At 38.3% G+C, this 15,001-nt stretch overlaps 1 protein-coding gene across 6 annotated transcripts; it reads right to left on the reverse strand.

Annotated features, from left to right (window-relative positions):
• Positions 1 to 3,785: 3,785 nt before the first annotated feature.
• On the reverse strand, positions 3,786 to 14,905 carry pfkfb2b (6-phosphofructo-2-kinase/fructose-2,6-biphosphatase 2b). 6 transcript variants are annotated; one of them, XM_004547478.6, is made up of 17 exons: positions 14,705 to 14,905; positions 14,216 to 14,371; positions 13,554 to 13,679; positions 12,938 to 13,034; positions 10,511 to 10,577; positions 10,249 to 10,323; positions 9,239 to 9,295; positions 8,968 to 9,092; positions 8,589 to 8,796; positions 8,186 to 8,332; positions 7,575 to 7,679; positions 7,270 to 7,399; positions 7,121 to 7,183; positions 6,969 to 7,033; positions 6,083 to 6,250; positions 5,384 to 5,406; positions 3,786 to 4,871 (listed from the first exon to the last, which is right to left on the reverse strand). In XM_004547478.6, the coding sequence occupies exons 2-17, from the start codon at positions 14,298 to 14,300 to the stop codon at positions 4,802 to 4,804; spliced, it is 1,611 nt and encodes a 536-aa protein (XP_004547535.2). In that variant the 5' UTR covers positions 14,301 to 14,371; positions 14,705 to 14,905; the 3' UTR covers positions 3,786 to 4,801. The 6 variants fall into 6 exon arrangements, 5 of the variants coding, with proteins under 5 accessions (XP_004547535.2, XP_004547537.2, XP_004547536.2 ...); XR_191089.6 differs by having other exon boundaries at positions 5,384 to 6,250; XM_004547480.5 differs by lacking the exon at positions 6,083 to 6,250 and having other exon boundaries at positions 14,705 to 14,904.
• Positions 14,906 to 15,001: the final 96 nt, after the last annotated feature.

Here is a 15,001-nt window from a genome sequence, read left to right on the forward strand (position 1 = left end):
AGATAAACAAATACAAGAACAGTATTCAGAAACAACAATATAAATATGCTAGGGGGAAAGTAACTAATCAAGCCAAAGAACAAAGTGATTGAAAGATCTTGATTTTTTCACAAACACCAATAGTTTTTATAGCTTTTGGGTTAGTGGAGTTCTTAATAGAGTTAAGATACTGTACAAGTTCAAAGGAGAATACATAGAAAGAGGGATGTCTTCCTAAATATTTGGACTTGTGAATATGAAATTTAGCCATTAAAAGTAACAAGTTAATCATATATCTGTTATCAAAATTGAATTGTTTTTGATTTTTGTGCAGACCAAACAAAACATATTTCCAAAACAGTACAAATCCTTTAAATATATTTTCTGAAATAAAAACACATAAGCTCTGCCAAAAATCTTGTACAAGGTTACAAAACCAAAAAAGATGTGTAGTAGATTCCTTGGAAGTTTTACAAAAGCTACAGCTTGTATCAATGTCTAATTTGAATTTGCTTTGAAGATAATCTTTAGAAGGATAAATTCTGTGTATTAATTTATAAGAAATATCTTTAATTTTGTTGGTAATTAAAAACTGATTAGGGAGTTTCCAAACTTCGTTCCACATAATACCATCTGACAGCCGGTTCCAGAAAAAAATAACATATGGTAGCGTGGTTATGGTACTCTGAAATAAAGCTCTAATCGATTTATTGTTGTTTTTAGATTGCTTAGAAAAGCAAATCTTGCCAACAAAAGTTTGTATGGGAGATGTCAACGGCCTGTGGAATGAAGTGATATTAGGTTGATTCTTAAACAGCATACAAACCCCTGATGGTATTGAGCCAAATACTTTGGTATAATCATGACGATTTATAGCTAAATTGAAGTGTAAACAAAATTCTTCATAGGAGAAAAGCATACCATTTGAGTCAAATAATTGGTTGACTAAAACAATGTCATTCCTAAACCAACTATCTAAGAAGAGAGATTTTCTTTTAAATAAAACATCCTTATTATTCCAGATATAATAACTGTGTGGACTAAAGTTATGCTTGTAAATAAGGGTCCAAGCTAAAAAAGCTTGACGATGAAAACACTCATGAAGTTTAGTAACTTCAGGTCACTGCAACAAGCCCAGGTACAGTTTACCGACGGATGGGTGCAGGACCTTGAAATGCACCGTGTAGAACGAAAGACTATTGTACGTATCATAAGTTTACCAGTCTCACAAATCGTCTTCATAAATACACATTCATTAACAGTTTATTAATAGGACCTTTGAGCTCAACGGTAATTTGAGCTGGTAGTGTAACAGTGTTTATGTGGTATTATTCCACTTGCCACAAATATCAGTGTCATGGGGAAACAGCGCCCTCTTCCCCCCCCCTCTCAGTGTGGCTGGTTAGGTGAGGCTGGCTGCAGTAATCGCTGCCAGTCTGCCGTAGCCATACGAGAGGTGAGTTGTATTGTTCCGCACACAATATAGCTAAGTAGTACAGACACATAAAACATGTTTGATTAGCTGACGGGCACCGAGTGTAATAAGTGCTTAGTGGACACATGTCCAACACCAGTTTTATGTACTTTTCATTTGTTTATTAATGTGTGAAACTGTATGCTAAAGCGGAATGCTAATGAGATGTTCTGCCGTAGTGTGCTGTGCGGAGTGGTGTGTGGCGAGCCTGTGCACTGATAATACACCGTTGTTTCCATTCAGGTACATCATTTGTTGTTGCTGTTATTTTATTGTATATTCGAAATTGTAATATTGCTGCAGTAATCGCTGCCAGTCTGCCGTAGCCATACGAGAGTGTGCTGTGCGGAGTGGTGTATGGCGAGCCTGTGCACTGATAATACACAGTTGTTTCCATTCAGGAAATAAAGTGGCAACGATCGATCAGAGACTCCTTGTCTTTTTAAAAACACTACACAACGCAGAGTCGAGGAGTCTGTTTGGGCCGAACTGTTGCAGCGGGATGAAGCAGAAACCGGTTACAGTAGCATTACAGAAATGTAGCAGTGACAATAATATTGTATGTTGTAATCGCAATGGACAATTAGTGATACAAAACAACTGTTTTATCCTGTGAATAAAAATATATGTTTTTGTCAATGTACCATGGTAATAACAGAAGCGAAACGCAATATTGTGTCAGGACAATTCACTATTTATGCACAATAAATAAAGGAGCATAGCGTGACAATTTCTGTTCAGCGTCAGACTTGCTTGTAACCTATATCACCAATTATGTTAAGAAAAATGACGCATTAACTACTACAAAACTCTGACCTTTGTGGGAATGCTTGGAGCAGACTAACCTGTGAGCTGGAGTGTTCTGAGACGTTATATTTGGTATATCCAGGCCATCCGTAGGCTCTTACTTCGGAAACATGGCTTAAAAAATTTCTCTTCAACGAAGTAATCCGATAAAAAAAAAAGATCTCTTTACCCGTCGGCTTCCCGTGGCTGTCATGCGACCGGTTATTGCAGTTAATAATACAACAGCTTCTTGCCATTTTTTGGGTTTCTTTTTATCGCTGTGTAACTGAGTTCAATTGAAAGCCTGCGTGCGCTAGTACCTCTTGCCACAAGTTCCCAGAATCCTTTGCGGTTTTATCCCTGAATGACGTCACATTTATCCTGGTGGGCCGGTCTCTAGTCAAAATGCCCGGGCCGATTTTTTGTCCCAGTCCAGCCTTGGTTAAAGGACATTCTAAAGCTTTTCTATGGATGCTGGTTTTAGTGCAATTTCAAATACCTCACCCTTTTTTCATGTTGGCATCTTGACAGCTACCACTGAGACCATTTCTGATGAGGCTTCAGCAAACAGTAGATGCATCAAGTGAAGGGACAGATACACCTTTCAGGTCTTGTGTCAAACCATTGCTGGACACCCACCTCCAATTTCTTAATGACCTATCTTTCAGGTACTGTTCATTTACTCCAGATATTTTTGTGAGCCTGCCACTTCTTCTTTTCTCCTCTACTTGTCCAGTTTTCTCAGTGCTGAGATATGCAACTTTTTTTTTTAGCTAATTGCGTTCTGGGATTCAGCTTGTTGGTGCAAAAATACTGCTTTGTGCGTGTGAAACTAACAACTTTTGTAACTTCAGCTAAAGAAATGAGAACAAATTATGTTTTTATTACCCGCTGCTACTAACAAAGTGCCTAAACATACATGTTTTCTTTGATAAACCTAATATGTGTACACACAACAGTGTTTCATCCCTTGATTTATGTTTCTTTTTTTCATGTATAAATTATATAATAATATATGAGAAAAGAAGGTTGACAAAAAATGGCTAGGTTAAAAAAAAAGAAGAAGACTGGACTGAAAAGGAGTAAAAAATCAGCCAGTGTCCAAAGAAAAGCTTTGAAGGACCCTCAGAAAACCTGGAGAATGACTGCTCAAGACCACTTTAAACACAAATCTGAGTCGCCCCAGAGTTTATTACAAAATAAAAATAAACTCTCGGGTGGCTCAGGACTTTTGTACAGTACTGTAGATATTAGATATAAGAATTTAGAAACCAGGGTAGCTAAAGTATGTACACAGTATATACACACACAAAAAAAAAGAAACAAAAAGATTGTACTGTGAGGCTAAAATCAGCCTTTGCAATTGATATCCTGGATGCATCTTAGGCCTAATATGTATAAATAATTTATATTAAACACGATCATAAAAAAACATAAGACACATCTTGGGAGAAACTTGAATAACGTCTCCTGAAAAACGACATAAGCTGCAAAGTTTAATGTTTAATTCTTTCCCTTTTTCAAAGCATCAATAAAAAAAGCAAAATGCAAGCCACTTCAAAATGTACTTTTAATGTCTGCTTAAAAGGCACAGTAGGCAGCTTTGAGCAGGACAACAATTTAACAACAAACATTACAGAATCATAAACTAAAACTTTGATCTATCATATAAAATCTAAAAAATTTGCTCCAGGAACAAAATACATTTGCATAAAACAAATAAAACACATTCACAGCCGGTATAATGACATGAACACAAATAGGGAGACAGCTTAAAGTTTGGCTGTTTAGTTTTACTACATAAAATCCTTCTACAGAATATATCGGTATGATGAAAAAAAAACACAAAGAAACATTTAGGTTGTAGTGTTAGTGTTGTAGTGATTGAATGTGAACACCTGCTTAACAGATAAGGTACCTACTGCTGGTATATAGTGCTGGTAAATCCAGCAATTTAGTGTATTTTCACTGCTTTCAGAACAGGCAGATCTAAATAAACGACTTTTATTTTCTAGAGACCATAACTAGCACATTCTGTCAAATTAAGACATAAATTATGGCTTAGGAACAAATTTGACAAGATTCCCAACTATAGATTGTTTATTTATAGCATATTAGTGTTTGATATGCATAGAAAATATAACAGAATCTATTTTTTCTAAATCTAACTGTGTAAATTAATTTCCATCATTCCAATGGATAACTTATTCCTATTACATTCAGTGACATATGGAGGATCTAATTCTATCAGTATATCTAAAGTTCAGTAAGGCATTGCAGGATTTATATTGAGTTTTTTGTCATTCCTGTGATATAGTATGTTGTGTGCGTTTACTGGTTTCTTTATGTGCGCATGCAGAAGTATTTATGACACCAATGATAAGGCTTCCTGTTCAAAGCCTCGGCATGCAGAGACGAGATGGAGACCTTGAGATAACTAGAACTATGTTACCTCATGCAGAAGCGGCCCGCTTTTCAAAAGAAACACTCGATTGACTCGTGACTGGATTCAGAAGTTGTCCACACTGTGGCAAGAGTAAAAGAGGAAAGAAGATGTGATCTTCACTCAGAAGCGGACACAGCCACTAGTTTCTTCTGAGCTGTCAAAGTCGCTTCCTTCGCACAGGGACTCCTTCAAGAAACGAAAAGAGAAAAAACCCTCAGTGACATTCACAAGTCAGTTTTCTGCAGCAGCACATTCTCAACTAACAAGCCACTAACAGCGACATAGTCCAGAAGTTGTGTTTTGAGACAGCTCCATTAGTATTTTATCAATATCTAATTAAGGTTTAATTATATAGTGCGTTTCTAAAGTATAATCTTATATACTCAACAAACACCACTGGATTTTCATGATATAATACATGTTGAATAGTCGTCTCTCATTAGTTTTAATAAAATTGACTGCATCTATTAAAATACCAAAGAATCAGTATATGACAAAGTGTTTCTGATAAGGTCGCTGTGATGAAACAAAGCTGATATCAACTTTCACTGTGCAAAGGTAATGGAAGATTAGAGAACCCAAAGACTGATAACCACAAAGAATAGACCACTGCGGCAACATATACCAATATGGGTTACAATGAAATGAGTTGAAATACGGCAATCAAAGGTTGACAACAAGTTTCCAAAAATACTTACAGACAGCTGCCTCCTATCCGAGTCTGTAAAGACGGGGTTGGAGCAAGAGAAGGAAGGGAGAGAGAGAAAGACAGATAGAAATGTGGAGAGGGACTGAAGCACTACACCCACAACGCAAGGCCAACAAGTACACAACACATACAAATATGAATATGCATTTTAAAATGTTAACATTTTTAAACTGAAGTGGTTAATGTATTTGGGGGAATAAATTATATTTTTTAGCAGAAAGCTGACATTTCACAGATTATTTTGGGGTTTTAATCAAACTGAATCATCACTTTGGGTTTTTTAACAGTTATGAGATGATTAGAATGTGCGTCTGTCTCTCTGATGTTTGTGTGTCTTTTTCTTAACTCCACAAGGAGCTTTCCTTAGTAAAGAGTAGACATGCTGTTCTGCATATTCAAGCTGTCAGCAGCCTGGCGGTGAGGCAGACGTCATGCAGCACAAACATATGACAGAAACAACATTTGAAGAAAGGAGCAATCCATTCAAGACCCAAAACATGCCCTGAGAGGAAAAGATAGATGGTGGAGGTGGATGTCATGTATGCTGATTGCAACACAGACACCAAAATTATCAAGAGGATCCAAAACTGAGGTGAGAAAATGCCAAACACATGATTACAACTGTGGCGGGACCAATTACGGAAAGACGGTGTGATTTAGAGGGGGATCCTTTAACTATCTCACTAACTTGGCTTTGCCGTTCCTCTGGCATCAAAGCGGATGGGGTGGGGGCAAGCGGTAGCCAGGGCTGGTTGCCTGCGCTGTAGAGCCTGGGCCGCTTGACCTGGTCATGACTGGACAGGGGAGTGTAACTATTCCGGCGATGTATGAGAGTAGAGTCCTTCGGGATTTTACCCTGGTAGAAAATGAGATACTGCAGGTGTTAAACGAAAAAGATCTTTAAAAAAACAACACCAGGGGGCACCTGACGAGGAACAGCCCAAAAAATTAATAAAAAAAATGCTGCACTCGCCAAACTGATCCAAAGCAAAAGGTAAGGAACTGCTTCCACCCACAAAACATCAGTCAACAGCAAAAGCACAGCCCTGATTGCACAGGACAAAAACCCCACCTGCTTCAACCAAAACCATGACAACACTGGACCTAAACAAGTCAGATAAAACTGCCTTCACAGAAAATTCATAATCTTAATATGAGGACAGACAGTAGAGTAATGACAAAGATGAGATCATCCAAGCAAAAATAAGCATGCTCAGCAATGTCTTCCTTCAAGGTAAAATATCACTTAACATTCACAGGCTCATAGAGCAAGCCAAGCTGAGGAATTAAGGCTAAAGGTAAAAGTGGTTACAAGACAAGGATATAAGGAAAGGAGGCAAGGAAGCAAAGCCTAATATATACAGGGGGTAAGGTGTGATTGTGCCAAATGAACAGACACAACAAACAACAGCGCATCTTAAAATTATATGCTGAGATTCAGTGACCAATTTAGTGCGAGTAAACAATATGCATATTTTACAAATGATCAACTTTAAACATTCAATGGAACAGTGATGTTCGCCTACTTGTGCAGCTATGTGATTTTCTTTTCCGCTCATTTCAGAGCAACTTACAAGAGGCCGGTCTCGGTGCGTGTTTACTGCCTCCACATTCAGATAAAACATTTCCACTTTACAACCTACAAGATAATAGACAATACATTTACATTATCTTCTCACGTTGCCTTATGTTGTTACAGTGTAGCGATCATCAGGTAAAGACTTACCGTATGCAACAGGGGTGAGCTTGAGAATTGTGTGCAGTGGACATTTCATGTATGGAAGATCCTCTGTGAAATGAAATAAATAGCATACGGGTTCATCATTGTCTGCTTGTGTTGTCTGTAGCATGTGTGTATGTTTGTTTTTATCTCACCTGCACCCTTGTCCAAGAAGTAAGCCAGGAGACAGCGCATCACAGCCTGATGGCAGATGACCAGCACATTGCCTTGTCTCTCTAATTCCATAATAACCGGCTCCAAGCGCTGAACCAGATCTTGGTAGGACTAATGAGCAACAAAAGATCATTCTGGGCTCAATTGCTAACACTTGAAAGGAAATTAACCTTCACAGCTTGAACAACACTGGTAGAGAAAGAAAGCTGAATAACAAAGCAGAATAAAACTACTGCCGCTGTGGCTGCTGATCAGACGCTTTATTGTGAGTAGTAGTTCAGGTTACCTCTCCTCCTGGGTAGCGATAATGATATTTGTCTTGATCCCTCAATGCAAACTCCTCTGGGAATGTCTCCTGGATCATCTCGTAGGTCATCTCCTCACAAACACCCTGGAAAAGGAAAACAAATCATTTATCCTCACGTCACAGCCCACGATGAAAAGAAATGTTTCAGCACAATTTGAAATCTAAAAAAAACATAACTGGATAATTTCCCTTGATAAAATATATAAATGTCTCCAAAGAGCTAAGCCAGTTTCAAATATAATAAAGCCCAGGAAACATAAGGTGATCTTGAAGGTTAGTGAAAAATGGAGACCGATTTCATCCTCAGAAAACAGTCATCATTTAATCCTTTGATTTCATACTGTGAATAAATAATGACTTATTTCATGTGACCTAGATCTTTTCAAAGTGTTATAACCCTTTTTATTCTCCTCCGGATGCTGCTTTGACATTAAATGTGATCAAAGGGGCTGAAAATTTCGTTTGTCTTTGACTCTTACCTCTATGCAAACATATTTTATAAGTGTCTTGGAAATAACAGCATAAAGTTTCCATTATTACAAACCAGAGGTCTAGCTGTAAAAATTGCTATAGCTGTGGAGGGTACTGACAGCATCAATCTCATTGAGGATTTTCCACTGTTCATAAGGCACGCCAAGCTCTTCCGCTGTCTGGATCGTCCTTCTCAGTTGGCTCGTCCACACCTTCAAATCTGACAGCTTGTGTTCATCAATGAAACCACGCAGAGCGTGGGCGAACTGGGATGTGAGAGAAAGGGAGAGGCTTCAATTTATCCCTCATTAAGGGCATTTCTTGCTTTATTAGACAGATATTCACCAGTGAGAGTGAAGAAAATAGGAAATTGAGAGGATTAAATCCAATAAAGGTCACAATTCTGGAGTGCATGATATTGCAGTTTAAGAACATCTTATCCCAGTAGCTATCTTCTCTTCAGAAACTGGCTCAACAGTTCATTAAATGAGCATTAACAGAGTGAACGTGCAAAAATCCTACCTGTTTCCCACGAGGGGAAAGTTCAGAATCTCCTCCGATGCGTCCTTCAACATTGTGTTTGCTCTCTCCGTGTCGACACAGGTAGATGGAGTGAGAGTGCACATGGATGTTCATGAGGTAGTAGACGATCTTGCTCTGGATGTAGTCCTGCACCCGGTTCACCAGAAAACGCTGGCCCACGTTTATAACCTTGATAAAAGAAAGGTCCCTGCAAATGCCAATGCAACACACCAGTGATTTACTGTCGCCATCTAGTGTTTATTTACTAATTTACAAGGTCTAATTCTGCCAATATAATAACTTTACTGTTTGGATTAATAAGAATACTTTGGAGGAACAATAAATGGTAAAGATTCAAATAATGAAAAGCAGTTCATACTTGTCATAGTCATCAGGATCTAAAGGTTGGTAAGTGACCTTGTAGCACTCAATCCGCTTCAGGAAGTCATCCATAACTCTCTCTCTGTGTCTCTCAGGGTAGTCTGGACTCGAAACCTTCACTTCCTATTATGGTTAACACATTCAAACAATATTAGTATCCAGTTCAGTTCTTACATAACGCTGCAGATGGTGTGAATATTAATAGGTAATGGAGTTTGACCCAGACAAAGTCACAGTCAAAGGTTAAATTCATTTAGGTGAGATCATACCAGGATATTAGCAGCAATGACTTCGGGGTCATCACACACCGACTCCACAAAGAACACCTGTCAGAAAGATGGAAACTCAGAGTCAACGTACGCTAAACATTCCTGAAACTGACAATCAATTGTTTTATAACAACAAATTTTACATTGCCATGAACTTAGACAAGAACTTACACAAATACAGCGTAATTAGCATCAACAAAAAACACGACACATAGATTATGAATTAGTGAGCTTTCCACATGCAGAAAGGCAAATTTAGCTCACTGAGTTTGACTTTTTCCAGTCTTAAACACAGACTGGTAGAACTGGTAGCTTCAAATCTACAGAGAAGAGAGGGAGAGCGATCCTGGATAGCTTTATTTTCCCAAATGTTATCTATTCAGTTAACAGCACCTGTGAAGTTTGAAAGCCTCACAGTTTAAATTCTGTGAATTTTTGACATCTAATAATAAATATGCTAAATGTTTGAAAGGTGATTTTATTAAAATTATTCTGAAATTTTTACAAAATTTGTAGATATTGTTTTTTTGTAGTTCATTAGCCTCTTTTCTTTTACTCTTCTAGCTGTTTCTTACTTTTTAATAAATGTGTTGCTCCCATCAAATTCAAAATGAGCTCATATTTTCTGTGAAATAATAAATGTTTAAATGCTTGATATGTTTTGCAATTCAGTTTTTAATTTAACTTGACTTTTTCAAAATTGGGGTTGTGCATTGAAACTCTTTGTGTAATGTATAAATTGAGCTCATGTAACCTCTGATTGATGATAGCACGTATACTGAACAGAAACCCACAAGGATTAATTAAAGATGGTGATTCAACAGGATCTTGGGAAATAAAGGTCAGTTCAATAATGCTGTTTCCCCCCATGGCGATCGCGCTGTTCAGCAAAATAAATGTGATAAATGTAAAGACTTTTCCATGGCTTCAAGTAATAACTCCAATCTGCACAATACATTTTAAAAGTCCCCACTGGGATATAAATGTGTAAAAATAGCAAATAATTTCACCTTAAAAGCATTCTCCTTCACAAAATCTTGAATAAGGTCTCGTCGTTCTCTTGTTGTGTTTGTTGCATCAAAAACCTGAAAAAAAAAGGGCAAAAACAAAGACAATATTTGTTTGCTCTCTGTGAAATGTTTGTAGGACAGCGTAGGATTAAGACTATCCCAATGCCAGATGTTTTTCTGTTCTGGGTATTTAAAGGAAACGAGCCAACATCGAGACGCCATGTCAATAGAGAAGCATGCACATAAAGACTGAGACACTCACAGCAATCTGACCTCCCTCCTCTGTCAAGTACGCCTTCACATCTTGCAGCGCTACCAGAGCACACTGCCTGCAGCAGAGAAAGCAAACATAGCAGCAGCCAACTATAAAAACCAGATTTACTGAAATCCACCATCATCAAAGTTCACATTCTAGTGTCAGTGTCAGAAATCTGAAAATGTTACAGTAATACATTGTAGATTTCATGAAAAAAAGATTCTTTGTAGCCCCCCCCCCACCCAAGTTTTGGATTACAGCTTTCTTCTGTGCATCAAATACAATGGTAAACTGAAAACCCCAACAATTACAAGACATGAAAAACACACATTTTTAAAATCACAAAAAAATGTTTCCCATCTGTCGGCAGTAGGGTTTAGTCACTGACCCAGTTCAATTATCATGTGCAAGAGTTATGTGGTACACAGTGGTAGATTTCTCCTCCAATAAAATGCAGGCATATAGAGTTTAATTTGTTCTGCTTGAAGGCTGACAAAAAAAAATAAAAAATCAGCTGCAATGTGTCTTTCCTCAAACAATACAATTTGGAGGTGTATTTTATCTATTTGGAGGGAGGAATGTTGGAAGGCACAAAACAAAACAGCATTGATTACCATAAATGATTTTAAAAATACATTTGTTGGTGTTCTTGTTGAGTGTTAAATCAAAATGTTTGTCATTTAGCCAGAGCTTCTAGTCTTGTCACCTTAAGAGTTGAAGCTAAGGGACTGCTGGTGGTAGCTTTAAACACTATACTGCAATATATATATATATATAATTATAATAATAATCTAAATAATAATACTAATATTAATAATAACAATAGGTAAAATAACATGAAATTATAATGCAAATTACAATTAGCATGAATCAGGAGGATAACATTTTAATGAAGTATTTAAACAGCACATATTCATAAGGTTCACTGGTTAAGGCTAAATTATCAGCAGAAAAAAAGTTTTATATCTAAATCCTCACAGCAAGAAGGTCCTGTGTTGAAATCCAAAACATTAAACTGGCCTTTCCTCAGGGTGCTCCAACTTCCTCCCACAGTCCAAAGACATGCATCTTAGGTTACTCTGTGATTGTAGATTGATTTTAGGTTCGGATGTGAGCCTGAACGGTTGTCTATCTTTCCGTATTAGCAAAGTGACAGACTGGTATCCAGCAGAGAATTGGATAAGCAGTTAAGAAACTGATGGATGAATGGCAAGAAAAAAAAATGGTACCAAAAACAGAAATTTCAGAGAGGTTTCTTTGTTTGATTAAAAAACAGGCTATTCCCAGAGGGAACGCAGAGGGTTGACAGAAAAAATTACTCACATTTCCTTAATTGAACAGTGCAAAGGTTTTGAGGTGCTTTGGTTGCTACAATGGGAGACTTTCTATTGGCAGACAGGCAACTTAAACAATAAAAGCAATTCTTCTGATTGCTACTTGATTGGAGTGAGCTTCTTTTTTACAGCAGGACAATGACCCAGAGCTCCAAACTATGGAAAAGCTATTCCTAAAAGAAGCAGTGAGCTGGCAATCTGCGTGTAATAGAGTGGCCAGAACAGTCAAAGGATCTTAACTCTTTTGAGCTGTTGTGGGAACAGGTTGATTGTGCAGTGCAAACATTTATCTAACTCGTGGGAGGAAATTCAGGAAGCATGGGGTGAAATTTCTCCAGATTAATTAACAGCTTGAATACAAAAGGTGTACAAACCTGTGATTACTGCCAATGGATAACTCTTTATACAAAAGGAGAAGTCTCAAGTACAAATCAGTATTTTAAAACTTTATTTCTAAAGTTGCCAATACACCACACAGCTGAGCTCCAGTTTTTAGTTAACTCATAAGAAAAAGGTAGATGTCACGTGGAACTATTCCTTTAAACTGGTCTTGCTGATACTTTATAATAACAAACACAAAAACTCAGGCTGGATATCCATGCAGGTCCACAGAGGGCTTGTGTCAGCTTCAGAGTGACAGCGGCAGCTTGTTTAATATCTAGGTCAAAGTCAGCACTAGGATGCTGTCAAGAGCCCGTCACATTTTCATGATAGCCATGCATAACACAGCCCATTTCAATCACTACTACCAGATTAGACCAGGAGGAAAAGAGGCCTTTTGTTTTGTTCTTTGTTAATCTTTCTGTTGAAACACTGATTTACAGTCACTAATCACAACCATTTGTAGGGCACACTTTGCTGCTTGTGTGTATGTGTATATCAGTTTAGGCTGACTGTGGCTGAATACTGACTGCCGGCCAAAAAAAACAGCTTAGTCACTGATGCAGCAGGGAAATCTGCAAAATATGAAACCGACTAAGGTTGAATGCAAGAAATGTGACACAGCCAGTGAGGATATGACAGTTTTCTTAGTGCTAGATAAAATGCAATGTACATTGTAAAAACGTATTGTGGGCACACGTGTAAAAGTGAACCTTACTTCCTTATTTTCATGGCTTCTTCATTGTCGTGGCGGAAGAAATCATAGGACTTATAAGCTCTGACAGCCTCTCTGCGGTATACGCCCAAGTTAAACACTGAAAAATGAACAAAGGACGTTATAAATCTGCCCTGGCTGTGCTGTCGCCTCTCATTTTGGATACACTTGGATATACTTTTGTTCTAGTGAACAACTAAAACCACAAGAATTTAAGTGGCTAAATTTAGCTTCTCTTTGTGGGATCATTTTAGAATAGTTACATTTAAATATTTATTATGCACACACAATGTCAGTGGGGGGAGGTTTAAAAATTCAGCTTTTGCATTTAAACATTTTGCTTTCATTCTAATGTCACTGCTACTTGTTTTTGTGACATATATAATGCATGCCTAAGTGCTGGAGAAGAGATAACACTGATGCTGTTTTTCATGATCTTTAGAGTTGCTTTCCCACATTAACTAATTAACTATCCTGGTTTAACTTCTACAAAGAAGTAAAAAGAAATACAAAGAAGGATTGAAAGCATATGAAAGTTCAATAAAACACACTATGAAATTTTTTAAATTTGCAGATGGCATTAACTGAAACATAATGAGAAAGAAATGTTATGTTCTACCTTTGGTTGGGACTCCTATCCAATTGAGGTAACGTGTGAGTTTCTTGGAGATGTAGGTCTTTCCTCTAGCGGGCAATCCGATCATCACGATCACCGTTGGAGAGTTTGTCATGTAAGAAGCCCATGCTGTGCAGGAAAGAGATGCAAAGAACTGAATGTCAAAGTTAAATGCAAATCATATCTGACTCATAACCAGCATTACAATAGAGAAAAACATGTTTTAAACAGGCATGCCAGTGCTGCACACACTCCTGAACAGCCAGTCTTATATAACTAGGTCATGTGTATACACAAAAAATAAAAAGTCTCTTTGGGCACAAATATCTATGGAGTGGGTTCAGAGGTGTCATCTGAAGAAATTAGAAGGAGAAACATCCTGGGAGAGAGAAGTAATTTTCTTAAGAATAGCAGAAACCACTGAAGGTTTCAAAGTATTTTTATCACTGGTCATGATTTATATTCTTTTTCCTTTTTTTGCCAATCCAGAGAAATTCATTCCCATGTAGGTTGGAGACTAAACGAAGCAGCTTTCCTCTCACTGAGGTGATTGTGATTTGGTCAGAGCAACAAGACAAGGTTTTATATTACAAGTGCACCTGCACACTCTATAAGCAGCGATGCATGAATTAAAACCTACTAAAATCTAATTGGCGTTTACTTACAGCATTTTTTCTCATTGACTCTGGGGTCTGTTTTCTTGGCTTCTGTGGAGTTTGCAGAGCCATTGTCTCTCTGAGTGCTTGACATATTGGAATCTTCTTTAAGCGCAATTCAGATCAGCTCTCTCTCTCCCTCAGAGGGACATAGTCCAAGTTGGTCTGCAACATGCATGCAAAGGATTAGCCTCAGACAGAAGAGAACCAGAGCTTTGTATGCAAGGTTTTCCTATCGATGTCTTATGGCTTAATGTATCCCCGGCAACATCGACTGCAGAGCAAGCAGCAGGGGAGCTGTGAATGAAGACGAGAAGTACTGCCACATCATCTGTGCACAGGAAAAATACTTGGCTTAAAAGCACTATATTTACAAAGCCGCACATGAGCGAATCATGCGGTGGTTTGCTCTCTCACTCGCTGGGGTGACCGAGTTCACTCTAACATAATTTATACCACAATCCACACAAGACGAACATACAAGAGTCAGTGTTTTACCTGGTAAGGAGGTAAATACGAAGAGACCTGCTTTCGGGACCGCCTCTGAAAGACGCAGTCATGCACCGCAGGACCGGGGATCTCGTGATCTACCGGACACAGAGTTTGCGTGCGCCGGTTCGGTTGGAGGAGCCAGTCTGGTCGGCCTGTCCTTGGTGCTGAAATGCCTCCTCAGCCGGCTGGTATAGTTCCAAGCTGGAGGTGCGTGTCGACGTTCCTCTACCGTAACGTCAGCCTACGCCAAAGCACACACCCCCTAACCACAAGGGCTCTGCAGAGGATCAGGCGCAAGAGCAA

This window comes from Maylandia zebra, linkage group LG5 (assembly GCF_041146795.1).
Source record: "Maylandia zebra isolate NMK-2024a linkage group LG5, Mzebra_GT3a, whole genome shotgun sequence".
NCBI classification, from domain to species: Eukaryota; Metazoa; Chordata; class Actinopteri; order Cichliformes; family Cichlidae; genus Maylandia; species Maylandia zebra.

Excerpts from the sequence above, each read along its gene's own strand:
- pfkfb2b (XM_076884245.1), bottom strand. The coding sequence starts at position 14,300 with ATGTCAAGCACTCAGAGAGACAATGGCTCTGCAAACTCCACAGAAGCC. Across the intron at positions 10,324-10,510 it reads AGGAGGGAGGTCAGATTGCT|GTTTTTGATGCAACAAACAC; the intron begins GTGAGTGTCTCA and ends TTTTTTTTTCAG. Across the intron at positions 7,680-8,185 it reads TCCTCAATGAGATTGATGCT|GGTGTTTGTGAGGAGATGAC; the intron begins GTCAGTACCCTC and ends TTCCTTTTCCAG.